Raw genomic sequence first — 27,511 nt, 5'->3', positions numbered from 1 at the left:
CGTCCCGACTGCCGGGCCCTCCCGCCGCCGCCTCTTCCACTCCTGCGCACTGGGCGCGCCCCGGGGCTGCCGGGGGCCGGGCCGGGCCGGGGGCGGCGGCGGACCGACGGGCGGCCAATTGCGGCGCCCGGGGAGCGGCTCCGGCGTGGCCGCCGCCCGCGCTCGCGGGAAGGATGGACGCGGAGGGCCGGGCGCCGGGGCCGACGCTGCCCCCCGCCGGCGGGGGAGGGCTCGAACCCCTCGCGGGTGTCCCCGGTGCGGCCCGGACGGCGCTGCTCACCCCCTCTGCCGAAGTGCTGGAGTTCGACGACGAGGAGGACGACCTGGAGGTGTTCAGCAAGGTACTGCCGTCACCAGCCGCTCTCTCCCCGCAGCCCGGGCTGCGCCGGGACGGAGAGGGGACGGGGGTGGCTGAGAAACCCCCGCTGCCAACGGGATGGGGTGGGACGGGCGGGGCGGACTCGCGCTCTGCCTCGCTTGCGTGGAACCGCTCCGCAGCCCTCGGCCGGGAATGCCTAAAGCGTGGCGGCCCGGGCACGGCTCGGGGCAGCGCCTGCGCTGCTCGTGCGGACGATGCAGCGGCTCAGCGGGACGGTACCGGGCGCTCCGCTGCGCTTCGGAGCCGCGCACGTCTCCGCTTGCCGGGACGCATTGACCGCACAGCGGGAGGCACAGAGGGCGCTGAGAAGCCGCCGGAGCGGGCAGGTTCTGCTTGGGCGTCTTCTGTGAGTTCCGAACTGCTGCGTGCCAGGATGTGCGACCGGGAGAGAAACTGCGAGAGTTTTTCCTGATTAAAAATATGATGTCCCGCTTCTTCATTGGACCGGTCGTTATAGGAATTAAAGATATATTTGCAATATTCTTATGGGGAAAATAAAAATTGTAAATGTGAATAAAAACCATTGGAATAAGAACTGATTCTTGGGAGCTACTTAAACTGACTACAGTAAAAATCCTGAAACTGATGGATTTTAACGGTCCCCAACCTTAGGTGATATAATGGTCCGTAACGGGCAAAAGGTCAGGCTAAATCTTACCAAGTTATCTGTGCTTTTCTGAAGTCTAACCATAGTTAGCTAACACACATTCACAGAACTTGAGCACGAAACCAGTGCTCGGTAGATTTAGCTGTTTCTCACCTGGAATCCTTTTCCTTCTGCCAGGCAGGCACAAGCCTGGGCGGCTCTGCAACCAGTTTCAATGCCTGTCAATACAACATACCAACATGCTTGCTTGTCAAGCGTGATGTTCCATGAGAACAGAAAACAAAATACGCACTGATGATATGAATTACTCCTGCTCTCTGGCAAACATCTATATCCTTAAATATCTTCCATGTAGATTCATGCAAAATATTTCCCATTGTAGTAAATCTGAACAACTCTTACTGCATGTAGAATGATAACGTTTTTCTGCAGACAGGAATATGCTATGTGCAAGTCTTGGGCTCCGGCTTTTGGTGGTTGTGTATCAGCCAGAAATTCACAATTTGCTTTCAGCTTTGATTTGAAGGCTGATCTTTCAAGATGATGAAAATCTGCAGAGGTGATTTGGGATCACAGCCTGTTTGCATGCATCTGTTATAGGAAAGGGACACTGACAGGCTAAATGCAGTTTCAGACTGATTTTTGTAAAACTCATTTGTGCATAACGTACTGTTCTGAGACCTCCTCATGTTTAATTCACAGCACTGTCCTTAAAGCAGTGGTGTAATGTGGGCAGGCTGAATGGGGTGCAGAGGCAGCGCAGTGCTCAGTGCCTGGCGTGGCATCAGCTTCATTTTTCTAAGTTTAGTCAGTGGAACGGACCAACTATCTCAATGGTGAAAAATGAGGTTCTTAAAAAGCTGTCAGCCTCAATACCCTCACTTATTACTCAAGTCGCCAAGTTTTTATTGTATGAAAATTCATAGACATTTGACCTGGTCGTGTCATAACCATTGAAGCAGCATCCTGTGACATACCTCAGATATTACAGACTGGCATCTTTCTTACTCGGCAGCTCTGAGAAACCATTTTCTGATGTAACCTGTGTTTCACTTTATCCTAGTTTCTGTCACCATGGAGAAAGTTCTGAGGTCATTTTAGCAGAAACAACGTCTCAAGGTTGCATTATGAGTCACACCACAAACTGCTTCTTTCATGACTATCAGAGTACCGTGTGTGTTGCAATACTCACCTTGGTAGTCCTCTTGTTCCTTGTTCCTGGTGCCCTGACATGGCATTGACGGAGCTGTCAGTGGTTTGGTTAATGCTTAAAATATTAAGGAGCCCTTTCAAAACTCTGTTTTAGAGTTGCTTCTTTTCCATGAGAACAGAAAACTTCCTTCATGGTGTTTGTAGGAAAGATGTATGTGTACGTAGCACTGGTTTGTGTGGACTCACACATTCCCATTTCTGACACCTTACAGTTTTCTCATCAGCAGCATCTCTTTTCTGCATGCTCCGTAGTCAGCAAGGCAATACAAAGGGCTGTTTTTGCCACTGGAATTACCTTGCTTGCAGGAGAGCAGCCAGCCCCGTAAATGTTGCCCAGAGCAGCTGCAGGTGCCCCATCCTTGAACATGCTCAAGGCCAGGCAAATGGGACTTTGGGTAATCTGTTCTAGTGGGAGGGTTGGAATGGGGTCATTTTTAAAGCCCCTTCCAACCCAAACCATTCTATATTTGCTTATTCATTGGCTTAGACAAGTAATAGATTTTACTGCAGTGTAAGGCCAGTAGAAAGGTAGCTCAAGTGAGCCTGAAACAAGCTGCCAACATGTTACAAAGAATTAAGGATGCTTCTGCCTTGAGAAGCCCCCAAAAAGAAAGCATCTTCCATTGCAGGAGGCCAGTGAGATGCCATGTTGTGTGGGGTGATTTCCTCAGCACCCTGCCAGCAGGGTCACGGGGCCTTTAGTGGGCCGACACAACAAACAGCTGCTGATCCACATGCTGACTTCCTTCAGAAACCTCCTTCAGCTTTTATCCAATTTTGCCTATCAGCTTCTTAAATTTTTCAAAAGAGAAAGCAGCGTTCATGCTCTGTAAACTTTAAGAAGCGATTTCTCACTAACTGGGCCCATTACACTATGACCTCTTTGCTTTAAAAGAAGTGTGCACATTAAGCATGCTTCCTTAAGCAGTTTTACAGTTTATTTTTGCTACACGCACTTGTATTTTTTATTTATGTCTTGCAGATTTTCAGGAAACTTTCTGAAAACACCATGAATATTAAAGTTTGTTGTTCATTGAAATGTTTGGCTGCATGTTTGATATACTAGAAAAGCTACATAACATGTTTGGTATTTCAAATATCATGATTATTTCAATTACCCTCATTATTTTTAAACATTTATTCATTTTTATGCCATTCTCTGTAGTCAGTGGATTTAATTTAATTAAGAAATTAAACAGCCATTTTATACTACATGCGTAGCTATTAAAGATTAAATTCATGCCTCTGTAAAAGCTTTCTATTTCAAATTCTATTTTAAAATATGTGCAAACTGAAATACCTGATTCCAATAAAAACTCAAAATTGGATTTTGACTTGGTCTCTTGAAGTCAGTTTCTTACAGTACAGTTTACTAGATGTAACAGTCCTGAAGTAATGCTGCAAACAATGTTAACAAAGCTGGTAATCAAACTGCGCAAGTACTGGCTGCTTGTATTTATAACTCATTTTAGCATCCATAGGCAAGTTCTGTTCTCTATGTGCATAAATTCCTTGTCAGAAGGTACTGTTTTGCTTTGATCAATTCTAGAATAAATCTCATTCCTTACATTCTCACTGAAGCAAATACTGAAGAGAATAATAAACTTGTCACAGATCATAAAATTCTTTTGTCTGTCCTAAGTTATATTTTAAAACTTACCATTTTAGCATCTGAGATGTGTTTGTTTGTGTATAAATATGTTTCAACGTGGATGTTCTCATGTCCTGTCTGCAGGATACATCACTGGCTGAGGCGAACTCATTCAGTCCTTCAATGCCAATATCGCCCTCATCTATGATAAACCAGTATAAATTTGATGATGAACCAGAATTAAAAGATCTCTTCATTACTGTTGATGACCCTGAAAGCCACATTACAGCCATTGAAACGTTTATTACGTACAGAGTAGTCACAAAGGTAAGCATCTATTAGATGAGGATCAGGGTAAACCTCATGGCTCACGGCAGTAACAGCGATAGCTTTTTCAGCCTTCTGGTGAACCATTCTCTGGGGTACCACCCAACTGCAACTGTGCTCTAATTCTGCTATGAGTTATGGACCACTGTAACCACACGTAACTGTGTGGTTGATTCTGAAAACAAAACATCAGTGTAAGTATATACACACACATATATGCACATGATTTTTTTATACTGAGAAAAGAGCTGCCTTGCCTGAAGCTCACCTGCTGCAAAGTCTTTCAGCTCCATTCTTCAGGAACTGTAGTGCCTGTTGTAACCTGGAAGTTTGTTTCCACCTGCAGTTGCATATGATTTCTGAGGCAACTGCCACAATTCTCAAGTGAAAAAGTAATATTAGCAAACAACATAGTGGATTTTTAGCTGTCCTGAATGCAAATTGTTTACTGGAAATAGGGAAGAAAGACAGCTCTGTGAGCCAGCTCTTTTGGGATTACCAGCAAATATTCTGCAGGCTGTGGTTTGAGAATTACTGTGTTCATTTATTTGACTTTGAGTTCTTTCTAAAAGATACATTTTAAACCAAATTTTCAAGTGGGAATTATTCATCTTTAAATAGAGAAATTATCAATTCCTCATAAAATATTTAAAGAGTAGGAAGAGAACTATCTTCATTAGGTTGCGAGCAATAATTTTCACTTCATGCATCTTTTTGTAGATGACTGAACATCTTTTTCTGCAGGCAAATATGGGAGGGCTGTAAGGTGGATTGCTTTTGCTTCTTTATCTTATCATATCTAATTTGAAGTGCTGGCTGTTGATGATAAAGTAAAAGCATTCCTCCCACATACCTGGAAAAAAGTTTACCGAGTCCTCAAAAATGTTTAGGTTACAAGAGTGTGACTTCTTTTGCCATGTGTTTGCATCACACTGTAAATCTCTGTGCAACAATGAATGCTAAACAGCTGCATCACTTTGCTGAACACTGGGGCTCTTTGTAGCTTGATTCCAGAAGATGGAGCAAGGATAAAATCTCGCGGTTTGATGATTTTGCAATGCTGCAATAAGCATTTTTTTCTAAGTATTAAAGATTTATTGGCAAGCTCTGACAAAGAGCTGCAAACCTGGGATTGATGGATTGTAGAATCCATTAAACAGCATGGGCCATGTGCTATGATATGCTGAAGTTTTCATGCGTTGAAAGCAGGGATTGTTGGATGGTGTCAGCAGGCCTCAAGGACATTTGTCAGCTCCATCTATATTTTCTAAAATGCTAAAAAATGGGCTTTCCTCACTCTTTGATTTTTAAACCCTTCAGAAGTGCCCTAAATGTAGTGAAGGTAACTATGATTGTTAAAAGGGAAACACCACATTAAAGTAATGGTTGAAATATTTTGGAAACACTGTCAGGCTGATTATTTAAAGTCAATCTGTTGTGTTGTTTTTTTTTTGTTTTTTTTTTATTATTATTTTTAATTGATGTAGAACTTTGATTTCTTGAAAATGCTGTATCTCCTAAAGCAGTTGATCATTTGCTCTTTAAAAACTGCCAGCAAATAGCACAGGCAAACTAGAATCATGTATGCAGTTTTATTCAAAATATGAAATGATATTGTGCTTTTTACCTGCTCTTCTAACTTCCTGGACCTGTGTTTTCTGTTCATTGTTTTCAGACATCTCGTGGTGAATTTGACTCCTGTGAATATGAGGTCCGACGGCGATATCAGGATTTTCTTTGGTTGAAGAGCAAACTTGAAGAAGCACATCCAACATTAATTATTCCTGTTGGTTTGCTAAAACTTAATTATTTTTATTAACTTGTGTTGTGGCCCCAGCTTTATACAGAGGCATTTGAGGTCTTTCTGGGGTTTCTGAAATTTGACAAACATTAACATTTTTGTTAATAGCTTTATACTATTAATTAACAGTATAATATTATTATAGATATTATATATTATTATAGATAATTAAAAATTCTGCAAGGCTACTCCTTATGTTTGTAATTGTGACTTTTGCAGTAATTTATTTCCCCTTTCTTGACTTTACTTGTATTTTGCTGCACACAAATCAGTTTATGCCACTGTTGAATACAATAATTTTGAAACAATTTGGTTGTTACCTGCTGAATTTTACAAGGCCTGGCTATGTTTTCAGCAAGCAGAAAAAACTGTGATAATATCCTTGATACTATGCAAGTTTTCTTTCTTTCCTTAGCCATTGCCAGAAAAGTTTGTGATGAAAGGAATGGTGGAACGATTTAGTGATGAATTCATTGAGACTCGAAGAAAAGCTCTACATAAGTTTTTGAACCGTATTGCTGATCATCCAACTTTAACTTTTAATGAAGACTTCAAGATTTTTCTTACTGCACAGGCCTGGGTAAAATGGCTTTATTTTTATCTGCAGTTATTTGGAACCACGTGGTGTGTCAGTAGTGGTGTATGAGGAACCTCCCTAGATCAGTACTCAATAGTATCCTCTGATGGCTTGTTACAGAAGGGTCAGAAGAAGATGTGGAATTTCTGGAATATTCTTTCCCTGACAAACCCTTTTCTTCTGTGCATTTGGCTATTTTGCAGGTGGCCATAAGTATTACTGTATCTTCCACAGCAGTTTTTGTTGCTGCCTTTGGATTTCTGTGACAAGTTCACAATGCTGTATGCTTTCTGTTAAGATCCAAGTTTTGCAATTCAGAGAGTCATCCTCTGAACCTTTGAAAAAATTATTCTATCGAGATGTAAAAATAATTTAAAAAATAATAATAATGTTGGATTACTTCTTCCAGTAGGAACATTGTTTGCTTTTCCCAATCACTTTTTGCAATCTTTACCTCTCTTTTCCTGTTCTAGAGGCTAAGCTGCAAAGTAGCCAATTCACTGGAATGAAAGGATAAAGGTTTTCTGCCATCTTTTGTCAGTCTTTATAAGAGCACAATGCACTGTATCTTTAAGTCTGTTCAGAAAGTCTTAAAGTAAGATTTTGCCTCCAAAAAGACAACTTAGTTATCTTTTTTTTCCCCATTGAGCTCTATGCAGTTTTTGTTATTTCTAAAGAATTTAAATATGTATGTGCAAATAAACACGGTACATTCTGGTTTTAGGAACTCTCCTCGCACAAGAAGCAGGGACCAGGTTTGCTGAGCAGAATGGGACAGACCGTGAGAGCAGTAGCATCCTCAGTAAGAGGAGGAGTTAAAAATCGTCCTGAGATGTTTACAGAAATGAATGATTATATGGAAACATTTAGTCACAAAATAAATGTACTGGACAAAATAGCTCATAGAATTTACAAGGAAGAAAAGGGTAAGTAGAAAACAAATACATTTTTTATGGTTTTAAGAAATTGATATATTGGCAAATGACTTGGTGTAAACAGTAATTTTTTTTTCATTGCACCAAGCAAAGTAGTTACTTCCAACAAACAGGGGAAAAGGGAGATATGTATTAATAGCATACTTTCTAAAATGGTCATTGTTCTGGCAGATCTTCAAGTTAACTTGAGCAACTTGGTAATAGGAAGGGTTTTAACACTCTATTGACCCGCTTGAAAAGGAACTTAAAAGCAAGAAACATAACAAGCTTGGCTTGAGCTGTGTGCCATTTTGTATTTTGAATGGAATGTAAAGAGTCAGTTTTCTGTGCTGTCTCGTAGTGGCGTAATGCTGTGTAGATTCTGGAACTCTTCATGTATCTCTTTTAGTCACTTGTTGGCCAAGGAAATTATTTTTTAATTTGAAGAGCTTTACTATTGGCAGTATTTTCTGTCATGGGAAACTGTGCCTGTTATGAGTTTTATAGAGAATGATTATTTAAGCTCATATTTTTCCTTAAGTAACAGCAACTGGCACACTCACTTGCAACTCTTAAATTATTAACTTTCTGAGCTTAACACTGCTCTCAGTCTAGGTCTGCTGATTACTGTTGATTCTACTGGTCAGCACTTGAGGGACATTACTGTACATATAGTAGAATTTGAAGTGTTACATTGTGTTCTCTAATAACTGAGACTGTGCTTCAATGTGCAGAACCAGGTCTCAGCATGTCCTTTCCAAGTCAGAGGGGTCTTATGAAATGAAAATACATGTTGCTGAAAAGCGTTCTTTTTGATACAGCTCATTCCAATGCAACTAGATGTCTGAGGTCTTTAGGCTCAAATCATCAGCACCAAAATATTTTTTGGAAAACCTTAGGAATTTTGACATGCTTCCGAAAGCTTAATTAACTTCTTTCTAGATTTTCCAAATAGCAAGAGGCAAAACACCAGTGTGCAGGGTGCACTGGTAAGGACATGAGAATGTTCCTGCTTACAGTATCTTAACATGAGATTTTCAGTTCCATGTTGCATGGATGCTTTTTTATTGAAATGTTTTAATAGTAGATGATGGATTCTTCACAGCACTTAGCTGTTTTCCATCTTTTGTTGGACATTTCTTTATTATAAATTCAATTGTGTTAAAATTATGCTTTCAGTACATCCTGCTATTAGGTCATATTCAGGCTTGCCCAAGTTAAATACTACCGAACATCACAGTGACTTCTGGGCCTTCCATAAATTATCACTTGAACTAGAGATACATGAGAAGCTATTCTCGTGGTATCTATCTATTTAGATTAATAAAAACTTCTAAAGGAGATATCAAATACAGAACTGGAATGAACTTCCTTTTGTTGTCTGTACCTTTTGGGACTTTAAAATAAAGCTGCTTGCTGTGTTCACAGTATATAGGAGGTTGTGGTTAGTATCACTTAGATATCTGTTAGTGAACAAAAGACTAATCTGTGTCTGTGTCCCTGTTAAGAGTATTTTAATGAGATGAAGGAGTATGGCCCCATCCACACACTTTGGTCAGCATCAGAAGAAGATATAGCAGACTCCCTAAAAGGCGTCGCCAGCTGCATTGACAAATGTTGTAAGGCTACAGAGAAACGAATGGCTGGGCTCTCTGAAAATCTGCTACCAATCATACATGAGTACGTTCTCTACAGTGAAATTCTGATGGTAAGGTTTTGTTAAGGATTGCTCTTGGCAGTATGTGAAGTTTGTCTTAAGCCAATGATAGACCCTGGAAGCAAGTTTGTAACTGATGAAAAATATTTTGTGGCCATTGTTCTGCTGTTAGTAAATGTGTACAGCAATGGGATAGCTGTCCATTAGCAGAGAATCTGGTTTGTCCTGTTTCCCTTGTTAATCAGGCAAGAGGCATCCATCTCAGACAAGAACTGTGTAGTAGTTTGTGTGGCAGGGAGCCCATGGTAGCTGTACAGAAGTCTGGTTTTAGAGCTGTGTGTGGTAGGGCTGGAGCACAGAAAGGTTCAAGGAAAAGCAGCTTAGAAAGACCTTTTCTGACACCCATGAAATATGCAGTAACAGATTGTGTGGGGGAGAAGGAGTAAAGAGGTTTCTCCTTTTCTAGGAGGTGTTCCTGAACTACTTTTTCTTTTTCTAGAACAGCAGGGAGCTTCCAGTCCCTGTGTCACAAGCCCATTTTAGTCTCTGCCATAAGCTGATGCTCTCAGTTCCCTCTATGAATGTATTTTTCTTGGAGAGAATTTAAAAAAAAATCCATCCAGGTTGAAAATTATCAGAATTCCAGAACTGATTTAGCATATCATAATTCCCACTTTTCTGCCTTTGGAAAGCAAGAGATGTCTACAAATACGATTTGCCATTTCAAGGCAAGCTGCAGCATCTGTTTTTGTATCTCTGCCAGGAACCCAGCAGGGGCTGAATGTGCTAAAGGCCATTTGTAGAGCAAGACCCAAGCTAACTCAGCCAGCAAAAGCCTTTACTGGCACTGGGCAGAACACTGTTCATTTTTCAATAAGGTTTAGCTTCTGAAAGTTCGGAACTAGTGCTGCAGGGAGTAGTTTCATTGAAAGAGAGACCATACAGAATGTCCTGTATCTCACAGGTTGTATTATTTAAACCTACATGCAGGCAGGTCAAGAAAGGTATTACTGTACTTAAAAGCATGAAGAGATGAATATCTTAGCAAATTGTGGTATTTCCTCCTTTAATTCTTATTTTTCAGAACTACTGAGTCTGTTACCTGTGAGCCTTTCCATCCCTCATGTTATTAAAGAGATGCTGTCTGCAGCTTGGCTCACCTTTGTACAGGTTCTTCCTTTTGTGCCTAGCAGAGAGATTTCTCTGTACAAACCACAGAATGACTCCCTGGCTCTTAAAGCACAATGTGGCAAGTTTCTGTTGCTCATTGCTTATTTTGTTTTGTTTTTATTTCTGGTTGCAATGTCCAAGTGCTTGCAACGCAGTGTTAAGTTGCCAGAGGATTAGTGAGGAAAGTCTTGCTCCTCTAGCTCATTCCTGTTCAACTACTGCTCTTTTCCTTTCATTCACCATGGATTTTTTTTAATCCTGTAACTTGCTTCTCACAGTTTGGAGAGGGGGCTGCTCATACTGAAAATAAAATAGGGAAGTTGCACACTAGTAAAAACTGACTTCAGGGTGTGTTTACCTCACAGGAACCTGTATGTGCTGAGGCACAAACATAATTGGCATATCTACAGAAGGTGTGATCAGTACAATGGATTAAACTTTGTATTTTCCAGTGCCATGAGTTCAGCCAAAAACTGAGGGCAGAGATGAATTTGAAGCTAAATATTTACATCAAGGCAGGCTCCTTTCTAGCTGACTCACAGCAGAGGCAGAGCAAATCTGGAGGATGTCCCGCTGAGCTTCAGAACACAGATTACAGCAATAGGTTAGCTATGGGTCCACATGCTATCATATGTGGATTTTCTGTCAGAATAGCATTAATTATACAAAATGCTATAAAAATATAATGATATGTTTGTAAAACACAGTCCCTCTAATTGCCATTGGAAGTCAGCAATTGCCTATAGTTGTAACATGCCAATATTAAAATCACTGGGTTTTATCTCATAATTTAAGGAGTATTTGTGATAAAATTTGGCATATGATCAAAACAATAGTTTTTAAAAAGGCAAAAGAAATACAAAAAGAAAAAAAAAAGAGAGAAGAAAAGAAAGAAGGGAAAAGAAGGGAAATGAAGGGAAAAGAAAAGAAGGGGAAAAAAAGAAACCATTTGCAGTGTGATGGACAGCCCTTCTGGACCTATTTATTTTGCTTCTATGCTAATAGCTGAATGTTTTCTCTATTTATCTGAGTAAAAGATTTTCTGAGTTACTGAAAGGTAGATTTATGTGAGTACGTACTGCCCATGTATTACTCAGGGCTGTCCAAAGTGAGATTTACCAGGCTTTTCTAGTGAGTATCTGTTCTAGAAGAAATGCTGAAAAATTATTTGAAAATTCAGCTCCTAATTTTTTATTCAATTTATGTCATTCATGTTGAACTGACAAGATAGCAGAGACAACACAGCCAAACAAGACAGGTATAGAAGGTAGAGCTGCTTCGGTCCTCTGCTGGTTCAATATGCCCTAAGCTAGAGGTAGATACTGAAAATCTGTTTGTTATATACAGAAGTAAAATCAGTTGCAGCAACGTAATATGAGAGGAGGTATTTCAGATTTGTAATTACATTTGTCCTTCTTTTGATTATTTCTTTAAAAGGACTAATGCCTCCTGTGAGGTAAGCATACCTGAGTGTACTTCTGCAGACAAGGATACTCAGGCAAAGAGAAATGTTCAAGACTTGCTCAAGTGCACAGAGCAAATGGACATCAGAAAGGAAAAGTTAATAAGTAATACCATTCCTGTTTAGTAGTCTAACAAGTAACATTTCCTTCCCTTTCTCATCATATTTTGACATTATGCTAAACATCCAATACCTGTAAGGCGGTTTTAGAGGAGGAAATAATTTCGTACAGTGGAAATAAGCACATACATCCAAGTTACTACAGCTTATCATTTTCATGATAATTTTATCTGATTTTACTCAAGCACAATTCAGTACTCAAATAACTCACATGAGATACTTCTGGACACAGTGTTGCACAAGCTCATGTTGCTTTTCCAAAATGAATACATTGTAGGTTGAGTTGATACAAAGTTAACTGCTACTGCTGGTTTCTTCATCCAGTTGGCAGTGATTCGTGTATGGCAGATTCCTGGCATTGATCTTGGACTCACTAAGACTCCTGAAAAAACATTTAAGATAAAAAGTAGATATTGAAAAATAAGCATTGACTGCATGATTTTGAACTGCTTTTTAGGAAAGTTCTGCACCATGCCGAAACTCTTGAATTGTGTCATGTTTTATTTATGTTGTTGTGTGGTTTTCTGAATATATTTAGTTGTTTTTACTTCTTTATATATATATATACATATATTTATTTTTCTTTATATTAAGGGTGTTTTGAAAAGGAGAGACCAAATTCAAAGCGAGCTTGATTCCAAAGTTGATGCTTTAGCCAATAAAAAGGCAGACAAGGATCTGGTGAGTATGTCTTTGTACAGGATGCTGAAATATTCCAGCCCTTACTCTAATTGCAGAAAATGAATCCCCTGAACAATGCTTGTCCTGTGAAGCCATGCACTGTAACTATATGGTGTTTTTGTGTCCTGTACTTCCTCTGAGAAAGCGTTGTCTTTGCAGCTACACATGGCAGGCAAAGGCAACCTTGGAAAAAAAAGCAAAACTTCAGTGGATAGGCAGCTACAGCAAAGGACTGGGAATAGTGGGCGTTTGTGCATCGTGTGTTGTCAATGCAGGTGGCACAGCAGCTTATTTTTAGGATTCTTCACTTCCACACTGAAAGTTAAAAAGTAAGACTTGCTGCAGTGCTCTTGTAGCTGCTGCTTTGTTGACATGAGAGAGGAACAGGAGGCAGAATGAGCAAAGCCATTCATGAGATATATTTAAAATGAAAACTTCTGGACTGTTCTTTCCAGATTGGTTATTTTTTAGGATATTTTTTAATAGCTGACACCTTCATACTAATGCAGTTGTACGTATAGCAAATGGACTTAAGCATCCTCAAAGCCATCACCAAAGCTTAGTGGGATGAGTTTGCACAGCCTCAGTGACTGGCCTGCCTGTCTCACTTCTGGCCTCAGTCAACTCATATGCAATGCAGTACCAATGCAATGCTGGTCTTGGGATGGGTTTCCACGCTGCTCTCCTCCCACCTGTGCACAGTGAAGAACAGAACTGGCATTTTGAAAAATTTATCTTTTAGCTCTAAAGCCTAAATAATGTCCTCCAGCACACTGTTAGCACCAAGTATCATACAGTGTAAATAATATATTAAAATGACTAGATGTAATTACTGCAGCTTTTTAGTACATCGAAGAAGGTCCTTGACATTTCAGATATTTTTTATTAGAGCTGCCGCAATTAGCTTTCATGTAAAGATGAGCTGTTTAGGGATCTTTTGGCAGTTGAGGTGTGTATTTTAATTTGATTTCCTGTCAGTTAACAGAATAAGTAAGAACACATTATCGCTATCTGATATATATGTGATGTCTACAGTATATTTCATAATAATTAGCCTCTGTATAATGCAACAGGACAGCCAGCAAAAACATGTTTTTTTCCTGAAACAGAAATTATTTGCTTACATTGTCCTTCATTTTACTGCCTTTCTGCTCTCTTATCTGTTTTGTTTCTCTACTTCTGCTGCTTCTCCTGTCCTTAGTCTGGAACACAGTTTGCAGCAGGCTGGGAGCTGGGCAGCAAGGATGGGTCTTGGTCCTCCAGCAAAGCCAGCAGATTGTCATGCTGCCCCCTTAGAGGACATAGGCTGACCTGCTGCCCACTTCCCACCTGGCCACCGTGTTTTCAGCTCCCTGGCACAGTGTCCCCACCAGCTGGCAGTCCTGACCCCAGACTGGCTGCCTCCCACCTGTCCTGCCTACCCTGTGTGGCAGAACACTGATGCGAAAGGCTCAGTAGGTGCAGGCAAAATCTGTGAATCTGAAAGGCAGGGATGGTGGCAGCCTCTGAGCAACGTGGAGAGCGGAGGATGAAGGAGAGTGGGGGCTCATATGGTTTCCTTGGCCTGGAGTCATGGGGATGTGCACGGGTATCACCACGTCTGGGAACCAGCCTGTAGGACTCAGGTCACTGGCTGCCAGGAGAGCCACTTCTGCTCTTTGCTTCTAAAAGTTTATAGAGAAACAATAAACTACTCTTTGTAATAAGTTAACAAGTTTTATAACACTAATTTCACATTTGTAGGAATCAGCAAAGACCATCTTCAAGCAAACTTTTACTTAATTGTTTCTATTCTCAGTCTATCTACAAAATATATGTATGTACATACTGGCCAATTAAATGGTAAGTGAGGTCTCATGCTGGCAGTATCATAGATCAGGCCTCTTAGTTGCATGTGAAGATACAGTACATATTAAGAACTTCATCTGGCCAGAAGGCATGTTGTACGTCATTGCTCAAGTTATTTATATGCAGCTAGTTAAATCAATTTTGCATCAATATTGTATCCCTTTTATCAGTACTTCCCATTTGTATATTTTGTTGCTAAAAACAGTTGCATTTGCACAGAGTGACTCAGTGCTGAAATGCATTTCATAAAGCTTGGTTAGCAGCTGGCCTTACTGCTGTCCACCAGTGTCCAAGGGACACTTGCCTGGCAGAACATGGCCTTTTAAGAAAGCATTTTTGGCATAATCTGATGGAGTCCCCAGACAAGATGTTGGCACTCCGTTTTCTTGAGCTGTTATAGACAAAAAGGAATAATTTTCCCTTTTGCATTGCATTGATTGTACCATTGATTTGATATTGACAACAGTGTGCTCCATAATGAGATGTTTGTCCTTGCTTCCAGTGCACATGGTCTTTTTTAACTGTTCCTGCATTTCCTTGGTAATGCTGTGGTAAAAGCCATTGAGTCGTGTACTTATCTTTCCAGCCCTTCTATCTCTTACTCATATAAAAAAATACTGAGATCTTGACTCTTCTTACAGTCTTATCAGAGCAGCAAAGCTGATGTCTTTTAGTCTGATCATAAAATCCTGTCTTCTCTAATTGAGTGGTGGCTGCATCCTGATAACTTTTTTCTTCATTAGAAGTGGACAGTTTGTTCCATTATTGGTAGCTTGGCCACAGAGAGTTTTGCCCTGCTATTTTTTCACTGTTCAAGTAACTCCTGTTTTCTGAATCTGTTTTTTACCATTTAAAAAATTTTTATTACATGTTGACTTATTTTCCTGACACTTCTATCCAGACTGCTTTCGGAATGAGAAGAGGTTGGAAAAACAGCCTGAAAACAGAGGTGCTGTTACTGGAATTGGTGTCAAATGCTGACTTTGGCTTTATTTGCACATTTCTGTTTCTAGACATACCCTGTGTAGCTTCTAATGATCTCACAGACATCAGATTGAACTGTACAATCTGGTAGCCAGAAATTCTGCTGACAATGATTAGCAAGAACTCTAATCTTATTTGAAGTACACTTCCACCACAGATAAGGAATCTCAGCCTGTCCTTAGAGCTGATAAAAGGCAGTGGGATCTTTAGCAATGGTCACAGCAAACATTAAATGATTTAGCAAGCAGGCAGTTGTACAGCAAGAGAGTGCAAAACCTTCCCAAGGTCGGTGCAGCTGACTGACTGGAATCACAGATTAAACCTTGTAAGACATCAGGTTCATTGGCTAGGAATAAACATTTTCTTAAGACATACTTCTCCTATTAGGCTTTTAGGACAGATACTTGTGATGCTTTTCAAAACCCCAAAATTATCCTCCTAGGTCTAAATGTAGGTGTTGAAGGTGGCCATTATTCACAGTATGGAAGGTCTGAAGATTGTGATTTTGGATGCAGATTCCTGACAGAATTTTGGGAGGGATGTTTGAGTGCCCTCCTATTCATCTGGGCCTTTCTTTCCTCCAGAGCTCTGGCTGTACAGAGGCTACCATTTTGGCTCCATTGCTCCTATGCTCTGTTCTGTAGGAGTAACCAATGCCTCCTTCAGGGGCTTGGGGCTTTTTTTTTTTTTTTACAGATTTGAAACTGCTGCTAGTACTAATAGTAATTCTGACAAAAGGTTGGTATAATCTGCTCCATCAGAACCTGACAGGTTTAAGTGCCAACTTATGGATTCTGCTATTCGAGTCTGAAACGAAGAAATGCTAAATCTATCAGATTCTGAATGTATGTTATGTTTTACTCCAGGCTGAGCAGGGTGTGTACATCCAAGTGAATGATTAATTCATATAATAGATAGAAGGTCATGCTGGTTGGCATATTGAGGTGCTATACAATTTTATGTCACTTACCAGGTCATTTGGCTATTGCTGCAAGTCCCTTTGGCTGCAAGTCACCCTGTTCACTTCCAGTAGCGCTCTGCTCTCACAGGGTCTAGTTTACCACTTGTGTCCAGCGGTATGGTGTCTGGTGAGCACCATGCTGTCCTCCTACAGAAACCACTCATGTAAGAATGAATGTATTGCTCTAGCTGCCTCAGTGAGGTCAGTGTAAGAAACTGGATTTAGGATCATATTTAATTTGTAGGATAAATTGTAACAATGTACACCTTGTAAATCAAGTACACACTACATGGATGTACTTGTTCAGAAACCAAGCCATTCATTGATTTCTGCTGTCAGCTGAAGAAGATAGTATATGTGTTCCTTTTCAGCTGTGAAAAAAGTAGGTCTTAAACCTTTCTAGTTGAAATGAAGAAGTGTGCACTCACCTTGATACACTGGAGGTCTTTAAAGGGCTATGCTTAAACCACATGTCCAGGCAGGGATGTAGAACAGTCTGCTTTCCCACATCACACTGTAGCTACACCATGGAAGAAAATTATAGTTCCTAGAAAATGCAAGTCAAAAACAAACTGTAGAATAAATTACTTAAAGATACAAAGGACAAGATAATGAGAGGATGATGCTGCCAGGACTTTGAAGCCAGATTTCTTTCAGCATGCAGTCTAGCTCATTTTCATATGAGAGGTTTTTTGGTTTTTGTTTTTTTCTAGCAAAAGCAGAAAAATGGATTCAACTGCCTTTCTTACTCTAAATCATGTACAAATAGTCACTACTTTCAGTATTCTGTGTGCATTCATTTTTAGTGTTCACTTAGGCATGCACAAGATTCCTAATCCAATTGCCAGTAATATCTTTAAAGGTAATTTCCCCATATTTAAACTCTGGATTAACCTTTTTATATTAAATACACTGTTGGTAGTTGATGAAATTACCCTTGCCCATAGTTTGATTACTGATCTGGCTGGATAACTGAACTTTGGCTTTTCAGTAAAGTAGAAATAATATTTTTTCATTTTCATTTTCTTCTTAACTAAAGTTCAGTATTTCATGAATCGAGAAGTGTGTGTAGAAATAAAATCTAACTAAAAATGCTTATTTGTCTCTGTATCATGGAATGTGGGAAAAGACATTTGGATGAAATTTATTTCATTTTTCCTTGCTACTCCATTTTTGCCTAATTTGAGCATAAGGATTTTATTTTGTCAGACTCTGAATTGGGATCTGTGGCTTGTGAATTCAGAGTTCTGTCTTTTCACTTGACCAACCTTTTTTCTTGCTGGTTGTTCTTGAAAGGGTTGTTTTTTGCAGGAGGAGTACCTCTTGTTTTAATGTGACCCCAGTCAGCAGGCAGTAAGATCCCAAACAGTGAATTCCCAGAAGGATGCGCAAACTGAATTTAGAGTGTTCTTGCTGACAATTTTATGCTGACTATATGAACTATGAACAGCACTGCATAGTGAAAATGTACCCAAACAGGAGTTACTTGGTTATGTGTCTCTTCACAACAGTCATGCAAGCAACATGTATGAGCTGTCATCTTCCCCTGATACCTCCAGTTTTAAGGATTGGGCTCAGGTTCCACTAAGCAACTCTGTCAGGAACAGCAGTTTGTTTCTGCTATTTGTAGTACCTCCAGCTATGGCACTGAAGAGCTGCCCTTTGTGTATGGTTGGAGCTGAAGGCTGTGGACCACAGCTTTCCATGTCCTGCTCTGAAACCTGGTTTTCTTGCAATGTGTTAATAGCCTGAGCATCCCTTGAAGATCTTGTAGAAGACTTGGAAGTTTCTATCAATGAAAGTACCAGCTCTGTGACGCTTAAGAAGAGAGCTGAGCAACTTCACAGAGAAGTTGTATGATGAAAGAACACTCTGCCTGATAGAAGACTGAGAGGAATAAGAGGAAGGTGTACAGTACCTGAGTTGCAATGAAAATAATATAAAGAGATCAGCTTTTCCTGCTGTATGATCCTTGTAGGTGGTATTTGTGCCCAGCCTCCCTAGGTTTGCTGCAGGCAGATGCTGTGCAGTCCCAAGGCATTAATTCACACTGTAGCGGCAGAAGATTTGCTTCATACTGCAACTGGGTGCCAGCCAGCACCGACACAGCTGATTAGCCAATAACAATAGGTACAAAATTAGTGACAGGACTAGAAGGCTCTCTAGAGAGAGGCCCTTTATCTATTTCTAATTCCCATTAGTTTGGAGTCACTTTGTACATTTCCAGCAATTAGAAGAAAATAATGGCAGCATAGCAGCTGCCCTCAAGGATTTGATTCTGGATCACTCAGAAAGAGTCCCTGCTTTGCTGAAATCCTCCATTTTGAGTTCTTTCTCTACTTCAGTATTCCTTGCTGCCTTCCATGGTCACACCAGGTTTAGTTCCACACTAAATGATTGCAAGGTGATGGGCAAGAAATCTGTGAGTGTAATTTCTGCTGTCTTCGCCCCACCCCCCATTCTGATTTCTCCTGAAGTCATCACAGGTTCTGTCAGAATTTCCTCAATCTTCTGACCAAATCACATTTGTAAAGTTGATTTCGCTCCAGTAAAGCCCTCGGTGTTTTCCTTCTTAGATGCATTACTGTCGAGTGCCAGCAAAGAAGTGCCAGACTCTGTAACTTCCCCATCAACAAAATTATTTTCAGCAACATTTTAGTTCTTGTCTTGAATTTCTGTTATTGACATTTCAGAAATTGTACTCAGCTATTCATTAAGAATAAAATGATGTGCTAATTTTAATGCCAACTTCACTTCTGCAGTTCTGTTCATCTTACTGCACTACAGTCACTTGGTTTTGATCAATTTTAAAATGCTAACTCTACTGATTTTTTATTTTTTATGTTTACAATTTGCATTTAGTTCTCAGAGGAGATTGGGAAACTTGAAGATAAAGTAGAATGTGCCAATAATGCCCTGAAAGCAGACTGGGACAGGTGGAAGCAAAACATGCAGCACGATATGAGATCTGCATTCACTAATGTGGCTGACAATAATCTCCGTTATTATGAAGAGGTAAAACCCTTTCTCATAGCAATGTTATTATTGACTGATTATTTCAGCAGAGAAATTATTGCATCGTATCTAAAGGATAAATGTTGCATTTTAGTTCATACTTGAGTTAACTTCAGAATTAGTTTTTGCAGGAAGAAAGAGGCTGTTTCCTTAACTTAAATTGTTTTAAGCAAAACATGTTTTATTTGTGCCCAAGTGGTTGATCCTGAGTTCATCAACAACAGAGGGCAGTCTTGTTTTACTAACCACAAGAATTTGGGAGATATTTTTGGGTTGAATGTCAGCTGCTATATTTCAGCTTAGAAACCTTTCACAGTGACTGCATGAAGAAACTGTCTGGAAGACTCCATATTTATAAATTGCTTTATATGAGAAAAATATTTAAATGTGGTTCTTTTTCAAACAGCACATTCAGACAGTTCTCATTGTTATTTTTCCAAAGAATGTAAAACAATCAGGCTTTACTATGATAACAGCAGTACAAGTTTGAGAAGTCAATATGAAAAGCTTATGGCACATTTTTTAAGGTGCACAAATGGATGCAGTTACTAAATCAAATCGTTTCCTAATTGAAACCAGCTACTTTGGAAAGAAAGTGAAATAAAATTTGAATTTCAATTCAAATGCCATGGCTATTATTTTTGGTAAAAATTCCAAGCAAGATATTCTAACCAACAGAACTCGAATACATGTAACAAAATCTCTTAAGCATTCTGTGAAGTTTCTTCAGAGGCAACACATTGCTTATATTGTGCCTGTTTTGAAAGTATCCCAGTATCTTGACTTTTTTCAGCTTCTCCTGCAGTAAAGCACTTACTCATCTACTAATCAAAACTTAGTATTTTTCACAGTTATATGTTGATAGCTATGTCTTCCAGTCCCCCATTCCAACCTTTCTATGGGTTGTCCATTAGCCTCAATGTAAAATCAGTGTCCTGGTTTTACAAATCATTTTGTTAGAACATAATTGAAAAGACAACTCTTGATCATCAAGTCTAGTTAATTAGGATGCAGCCTGTGAGATGTGTGGACATTGACAATCTGTTGTTACATATGAAGATCAAAATATTTTCTGAAATCAGGCAGCAAACTTTTGGCATCCTCTCACATTTTTACAGCTACTGATGATCTCTGGTTTCTGTATCATGAATATGTATGTTAAAATTGGTGCTAAATATATTGGAATATTTTGTTCATGGATGATTAGCTAAATTAAAACACAAAAACAATTATTTTTGTCTTCCCTGTCTAAAAATGCTTTTTGCTGAATTAGAATTTCATTTCAGAATGTCAAAGCTCATAGCATACATGAAATTATTATCACTAAGTCAAAGATGTGAAAAATGGTTCAATTATTTCTACAGCTACCAGTGGCTCTTCTTAAATAGACTCTGAAATACTGGACAAATTAATTTGCACTGAGACATTATTCTTTGTTGGTGCTTTTCTTGAAAACTTTAAATGGATTTCCTGTTATGTCCTGAGAGATTCAGAGTTTAGAAACAAAATATCCTGCTGTGTTGGTTAATAATAAACATTAGGCTAACCTGGATGAAAAATGAGGGCTCATCAGATTTTATTTCTGTTTTTTGTTTTCGTTATTAGCAGAAAATCATTATCTCAATGCTGGCATGCAAGAGATTTTGGTAAAATTAATTTCAGTAGTTTGGGAGTTTTTATTTAAAATGTGCATTTATTTTTTTTTTTGAAAATCATTTTGAGCCTATGAGTGAATGTTTTAATTTGAAAAGGAAATCAGGACCTCTCATTCTGAAGAACAAAATGTCAGTTTGTTTGCCTTACAGAAGAGTCCTTGAATGAAGGTGTGTTTCAGTGCCATACTATTTCTTTTACTGCTTTTTCCCGTGCCCTAGGAACAACACAATGGTCTGAATTAGCACACCTCTTACCTGACAGGAGATACAATCTTCCCAATAGTTGAAATCACAAACTATCCACAGGGTAGAACATACAGCTGAGAGAGCAGATTGTCACCAGGCCTTTCCATTAAGTTAGGTAAAGATATTCTCCAGTGCCCTTAGGACAGAGCATTACTAAAACCAAAAGAAGAAACAAAGTTCTTGTTACTTAACCAGCGTGTCTGAAGTCATCCTGGTTCACATTAGCCAACAATCTACGCAACCCAGGAATGTTGTACTTTGGCTTCAAAGAACAGTAGCAATTAAACATTTACCAGTTGGTTTTTCCTCATGTTTGCCATAGTCTCTAGGATATCTGCATCAAGGAAAAAGAAGTATTTTATATAATTTTCTTAGCAAAGAACTTTGTTAACATATTCAGAGAAAAAAAAAAAAGAAGACTGGAGTAAGTAAGTAGGAGCACAGTCCAAATACTTCTGAGACACTGTAAATCTAGTCAATACACCTTGTTGGTCTCCACTACTTATGCGGCACTCTAATAAATGCAGGAATAATGTTTCCCTCCTCCACCCCCCATAATGTAGAATGATATCTAATTAGTTTTGATACTGAAATAACATGTTTTTTTTCTTTTTACTAACATATATCCTTTAAAGTGTTGCCTCTGGTTTTGCATTTACCATGTCCAACTGTTTAAACATTTGCAGATTAATCTAATAAGAAGTTAAATTTGATACTGTAGCAACAGTCTTGTTGAGATTCACACAGCTTACTTTTTTCCAAAAACATAAAATAAATGGTTTCCTGATTTTCTTAACTATGTCAAGCATAACTGAGTTTATTTCTGTTATCTACATTATTGTAAAGGCATAAATTGATCCAAATGATTCATTAGGTTAAAACAACACTTCCCCATTAGAGTAACTTCCTTCTAACTTAAAAGCTTCCATGTATCCATCTAGTATGAGTTTTAGGAAAAGAGATTAGATGTGTTGTTTGCCCTTGAGGCCTCTGTGATGTATATAACGAGTCATTGGGTTTTGTGGCAAAGTTAGCTGCTTACACATGTTGATTACATCCCACCTTAGCAATGCCCAAACTTCTTGTAGTATTCATCAGCTCCCATATGGCTGAGCCGGTTTGTCACTGTGAATGTCATTTCATATTCTGGGTCTGTATTTGAACCATCAGTCATTTCAGACATAGAAATTTATTTTAAATACTTTCAGGAATATATATTTTTAATATAGTGGGAATCAGCATTTTTCTATTTGTACACTCTCTAGTTTTTGTTTCCTTGCACCCAGAATCTATGAATGTGATTTCTGTCTCTCTCTCTAAAACACAGAAGACTTCATTTTCAGATTCTACTCTAGGAAATGTCATCACAGAGGATATTTTTAAGGTATTAACCATGGAAAACAGGGAACTGTAACACATGGCATATGACACATTGCTTCTGTTATCATCCCTACTACATGTTCTATTTTTAAATCTCCTCTTTAGTTAGATATGCAATAGTATATGGAAACCTCTTGCTGCTATTTCTAAAAATGGCATTGCAGAACAGATGTGCAGAACAGTAGTAATCAGAATACTTTAGGTAAAATAGCGTATTTAAGCTCTTTCATTTTGTATATTTAGATTTTCTTATGTATTCTGCTGGGCTTTTACAAGTAATTGGATTATGAATTTCAACACTCTGCACGCACATTTAATTTCCTGGGTTTGATTTTTCTTTCTGTCTCTTTTGTGAAAGTGAGCATATCCTGTGTTTAGAACTCCATTTTCACCCTCCCAGGAGAGCTCCATAAAAGCATTCTGTAATAAGGCTGAAGTGTACATCAGTAACGAGATGTCGTTTATGCAGTTCATGCTTCACGATATAAAAAGCTTGAGCCTAAGGCACAGAGACCTACTTTTGTCTTGGTACGGTTAATTATGAAATTTGTCAGCTGTAACAGCACTGTGATGTCTGACAGTGAAATGAGCCACCATTGCTCTTACATTTTGGAAAACGTGTTTTGGTTATATAAATGAGGACAAATTAAAAACCAAATAACTTGTGTAACAGAAAAAAAAAAAAGCTTTGCATCTTTGCCTGGAAAGATTTGGGTAAGTTGTATCTGGAGAAGCAACATAGCTTGACTGCATTTTAACACGTGTTTTGGCTCAGTGTTGAAAAGATAATATGGAGCCATTTTTATATCCCAGACTGTAAATACAATGTATGTACTTTAACACATGTTACTGAAATTACAAAATTACAAAACATGAAGTTACATAGTATAAATTAAACCGTGCCTCAGGAAAAATAAATAAATAAGTAGATACAGACATTCATTGCCAACAAAAGACTGTTCAAGATACTGATTATTTCTTGCCTCGCACCTAGGAAAAGCTTAGGAAAAACAGATGTGCCTTGCAGCTTTCTAGGATGGCAATCCGGTCTGGGCTTTAGCAAATAGAAATCTGAAGGTGAGCACCACAGTCAAAATACATTACTAGCAGCTGCCTTGTTGACATTTTTAAACCAAGAAGCCACCTTGCAGCTCAGACAACTCAGATAAATGCAGCTGCCATAGAGTCACACGAAGAAAGGGACAATCTAATGAACAAACCTTAAAGGCTTTCAACAAAAGGTCAAAAAGACCTTTTAAGTCAGAAGTCAGTTTGCAAGATTTGCAGATCGCTGTTCATGCTAGCATTACTTTCATTGCTTCTCCCTGATTTACCATTGCAAAATAACATTTCTCCAAAAGGTCAGTGAAGAAATACAGATTTCCAAATGAAACTTACCCAGTTAGTCCCCTCTTTTCACAGTAGTTCCAACCTTCAGCATGCTCTCAACAGCGTCACAGTGTTGTGCAGTGCAAGAGGCAAAGGAAATTAGGTAGAAACTCTGTCAAGATCACAAAAATAAGCTTGGGGGAGTAGGTTCATGGTCTATGTAGCATGGAGGACAATGGGGAAACAACACAACATGTCTGATAATGACTTTCTAACATGTCTGGTAATGACGAAGGACCCATGTGAAAACAAGCTTCTACATACTTTTTCTTTGTTATCTCAGTCAGTCAACTGCTGTCAAAGTTTTATTAGAATGTTTCCATTTAAAAACAGAATTATTGCATGAGTTTGGCTGCACTGTTTTAATGACAGATTTGAAATGGCAGAAACTTGGTATGCTGAGTAACAAGCATCAGCACATCATGGGTTACCTAGCAATAGGTTTGCCATGATCCTCAATACTAACATCTGATTTATAAAGGTTTGCCAAGCTGCCAACAATCATTTAAGCCAAATTGAACTACAGTTCATTTGGGGATTTTTATTATCATTATTTTTTTACTTACACTGCTTCCAATTATATATATATTACATATCTATATAGTTTGTACAGTTATTAATACATTTTTCCATTAGGAGAGAAATACATTTGCTGTGAAGATGGAAATCTCCCCCCAGCCCACTGCCTTCCTGGTCTTATTTCTTTCTTATTACTCAGGGGAAAAACAAATTATCTGTGCGTTTAGAAAAAAAATGTTTTAATTTAACTTGGAAAGAATATTGGGTATGCTATAGGAATCCATAGAGATTACAAAGGAACTGTGTGTGACTGTGCTTTCTATTTAAAGAAGATCTTTGCCTGTAACTAAAGGGAGAGATTAAAGAAGAGCATAATTAATGTTAGCATCTCCCATGCTAACACATACAATTACGATGCTCACACTGTGTGCTTGTCATTATGTAAAAGTGACCTTTACAGCTCACCCAGCGTGTTGGCTAACATTTTGCATATCACTGAGCTGCCTAGGAAACCATATTTTGCTATTACCGCAGTCCCACAAAAACAGCTTGTGACAGTGCATATGTACTCTTTTTTTTCCCTGCTTTTTCTCCTTGGCTACCAGTTTTACAGAAGTCTGTCTGCTATATTAATATGTATCTGTGGATTTTTTTAAGTGCCTTGCTACATGGGAGTCCTTCCTAGCATCTCAAACAGCGGATCATCACGGGGAAGAAGATTCTGAAGACAGGCCTTGAGTAACATCTCTGCTTGATCTCTACCTTTTCCTTGAAGTTTTTCTCAGCCAAAGAAGTGCTTTATATGAGATCAGATACATTATTAAATACAACTGTTAAAATCAGTGAAATGCAGGAAACCAGCTTATTGAAAACTCAGGTATTCTACTCCTGAAATACATTTTGGAACGTGCTATATATTGCTTTATATTGCTTAGTCATGATTTTACATATTTTTATGCAAGTGTTCATATACAATTTTTTTTTCATACATATTTCATAACTTGGATATAAAGTATTTTAAATATGTAAAGTAAAGCTCAATTTTAATAAAATTTTTAATAAGGAAAGACTCTTCATTCTGCACTCTACTTTGTAAGAATTATTTTGGTATTGTAGCTTGCATATTATATTCTCTATACTGAGTAACGGCTTGCATTTGTATAATTATGTAGCATTGTTTTGAAGGAGCAGTTTAGAATTATTGTAACAGATTGTTCTAGTCACCTGATGGCAAAGTGGTATGGGAAGATGCTGTTCTATGAGATTAATACTGATCTAAAGTGCTGTTAACTCAACTTGCAGTTTGTATTATTCAAATATCAATTTAGCATCTTTCATTTTTTAAAAAGATAAAAAATTGACAGTTCATGAAGCAGACTGTATCTGCAGAGACACGGTGTTAGTCAAAGCACTGATCCTGCCAACACAAGAGCTGGCAGGATCGAGGCTGATCAATAGCCTTTTACTTCCAGAGCTGACCTTCCCACAGTGTTTAACTTCCTTTTTTGTAGAGCTGGTATGGAAGTGAAAGGGAAAAGAGTTTCATGCTAAAACGATTTGTTACCTCTAATAAGGCACTGAAGCACTCTGGAATGATTCCACCAAAGGTCTGTCACGTTGCACTTGGAATAGCTGCAGTGGTTCTTTTTCCTTGGCAGTTACAATGAGAGCAAGCCTAAGTTTGAACTTGGGGAGAATGAGGGGCAGGACTCCGACCCTGCCTGAACATGGCTTTGGAAACCAGAAGGGTGTTAGCCCTCACCTTCTTCTCGCAATTCTGCTTGTGTCATTCAGCAAACATCTGCAGTTCCTCAGCTCTCAGCTACACCTGGATGACTGTGGCCCTGCCCAGGCTGGATGTTCATAAGAAATTGAGATTATTAGTATCACCTTTTAAGCAGAACAAGGAAGATTGCTCTCATGCTGCCCCATGATGCTTTAATGAAAGTCTGACTATTCTGAGCTATAAAACAGCAGTTAAGATGCTTGTGAAATACCACAGGAAGCATGCTCTCTCCTAGCCTGTAAAACATAAGGATTTTATCATACATAACAGAACAGGGTGCATGGGTCAGTGCTCACAGGGCATGGATAGTCCATACAGTGATATGTGCTCTTTACACCTTTCCCCAGAATATCCTTGCTTCACTTTCTCTTTTACATCAGAGCTTCTATCAATGTGCTTAAAACCCATAAAGCCTTTTTCATTTTTCCTCCATTTAAACTTTTATAATTTACCATGCTGAATAGCAATGGATTCACATTTCAATTTGCAGGAAAAATCTACTTATTGTGTGATTTCTTAAACCAGCTACCCAGTAATTTCAAGTCATGCCCTCTGCATCTTAACCTGTGAGGTAATAGTTTTCCATTTGTCTTCCTCATGCCACAGACCTCTAGCATGACTTCCAAGCACTGCCTCTTTCCCAGAGGAATTGCCTTAGCCTGATGCCATCTTGTACAAAAACCATTTCACATCTGTGCTCATAGATGCTGCTTTTCTCCATAGTTTCTAGTTCTGCTGGAACCAGTCATCAGAATGCAGGTATACCAGACATGTACACATTACCACAATTATACTTTGCATTCTGTCCTGTTCCCAAATTATTTTTTAAAGTGCTACTGAATGCTGAGCTGCCATTTCATAACACTAAGAGCTATTCTGAAGGTTACTAAATAATTTAATTTCCATCAGTGTGTATATATAGGAGAATTGGCTTTTCCCCAGTGAGCATTAATTTGCATTTATTAATTCTGAATTTTGCTTGCTGTTTTTAGCTCCTAATCTCTCAGTAGTGTACAGTCCTATAAACAGGAATCCAACAGGACAGGCAGCAGTAACACTGAGTGCCAGGAAAAAGAAAGTTTAGGAAAGAGCCTCAACAGGCTTACCTGGAAGGACACAAACATTTAAGCCTAACCAAAAATTAAGTATCATGCATGTAATCTAAGCTCCTTTGAGAAAGGTCAATGCCTGGTTGGCTGGGATAGGAATACCAATGTACTTTGCACTGAT

General features: G+C 38.9%; 2 protein-coding genes across 2 annotated transcripts; one reads left to right on the top strand and one right to left on the bottom strand.

Annotated features, from left to right (window-relative positions):
* PLPPR5 (phospholipid phosphatase related 5) overlaps window positions 1-27,511 on the bottom strand; it is a 302,682-nt gene that overhangs the window by 41,107 nt on the left and 234,064 nt on the right.
* SNX7 (sorting nexin 7) lies at window positions 7-25,562 on the top strand. Of its 2 annotated transcripts, XM_015870312.3 has the most exons (9): window positions 8-341; window positions 3,934-4,116; window positions 5,792-5,902; window positions 6,333-6,497; window positions 7,219-7,420; window positions 8,917-9,116; window positions 12,412-12,498; window positions 19,154-19,306; window positions 25,153-25,562. In XM_015870312.3, the coding sequence occupies exons 1-9, from the start codon at window positions 174-176 to the stop codon at window positions 25,231-25,233; spliced, it is 1,350 nt and encodes a 449-aa protein (XP_015725798.2). In that variant the 5' UTR covers window positions 8-173; the 3' UTR covers window positions 25,234-25,562. The 2 variants fall into 2 exon arrangements, with proteins under 2 accessions (XP_015725801.2, XP_015725798.2); XM_015870315.3 differs by lacking the exon at window positions 25,153-25,562 and having other exon boundaries at window positions 7-341; window positions 14,242-19,220.

The sequence above is a fragment of the Coturnix japonica genome, chromosome 11 (genome assembly GCF_054131305.1).
Source record: "Coturnix japonica strain WE chromosome 11, WE-NBRP24, whole genome shotgun sequence".
NCBI lineage: Eukaryota > Metazoa > Chordata > Aves > Galliformes > Phasianidae > Coturnix > Coturnix japonica.
The sequence above is the reverse complement of the archived record's forward strand: the minus strand, read 5'-3'. Positions and strand labels throughout refer to the sequence as shown.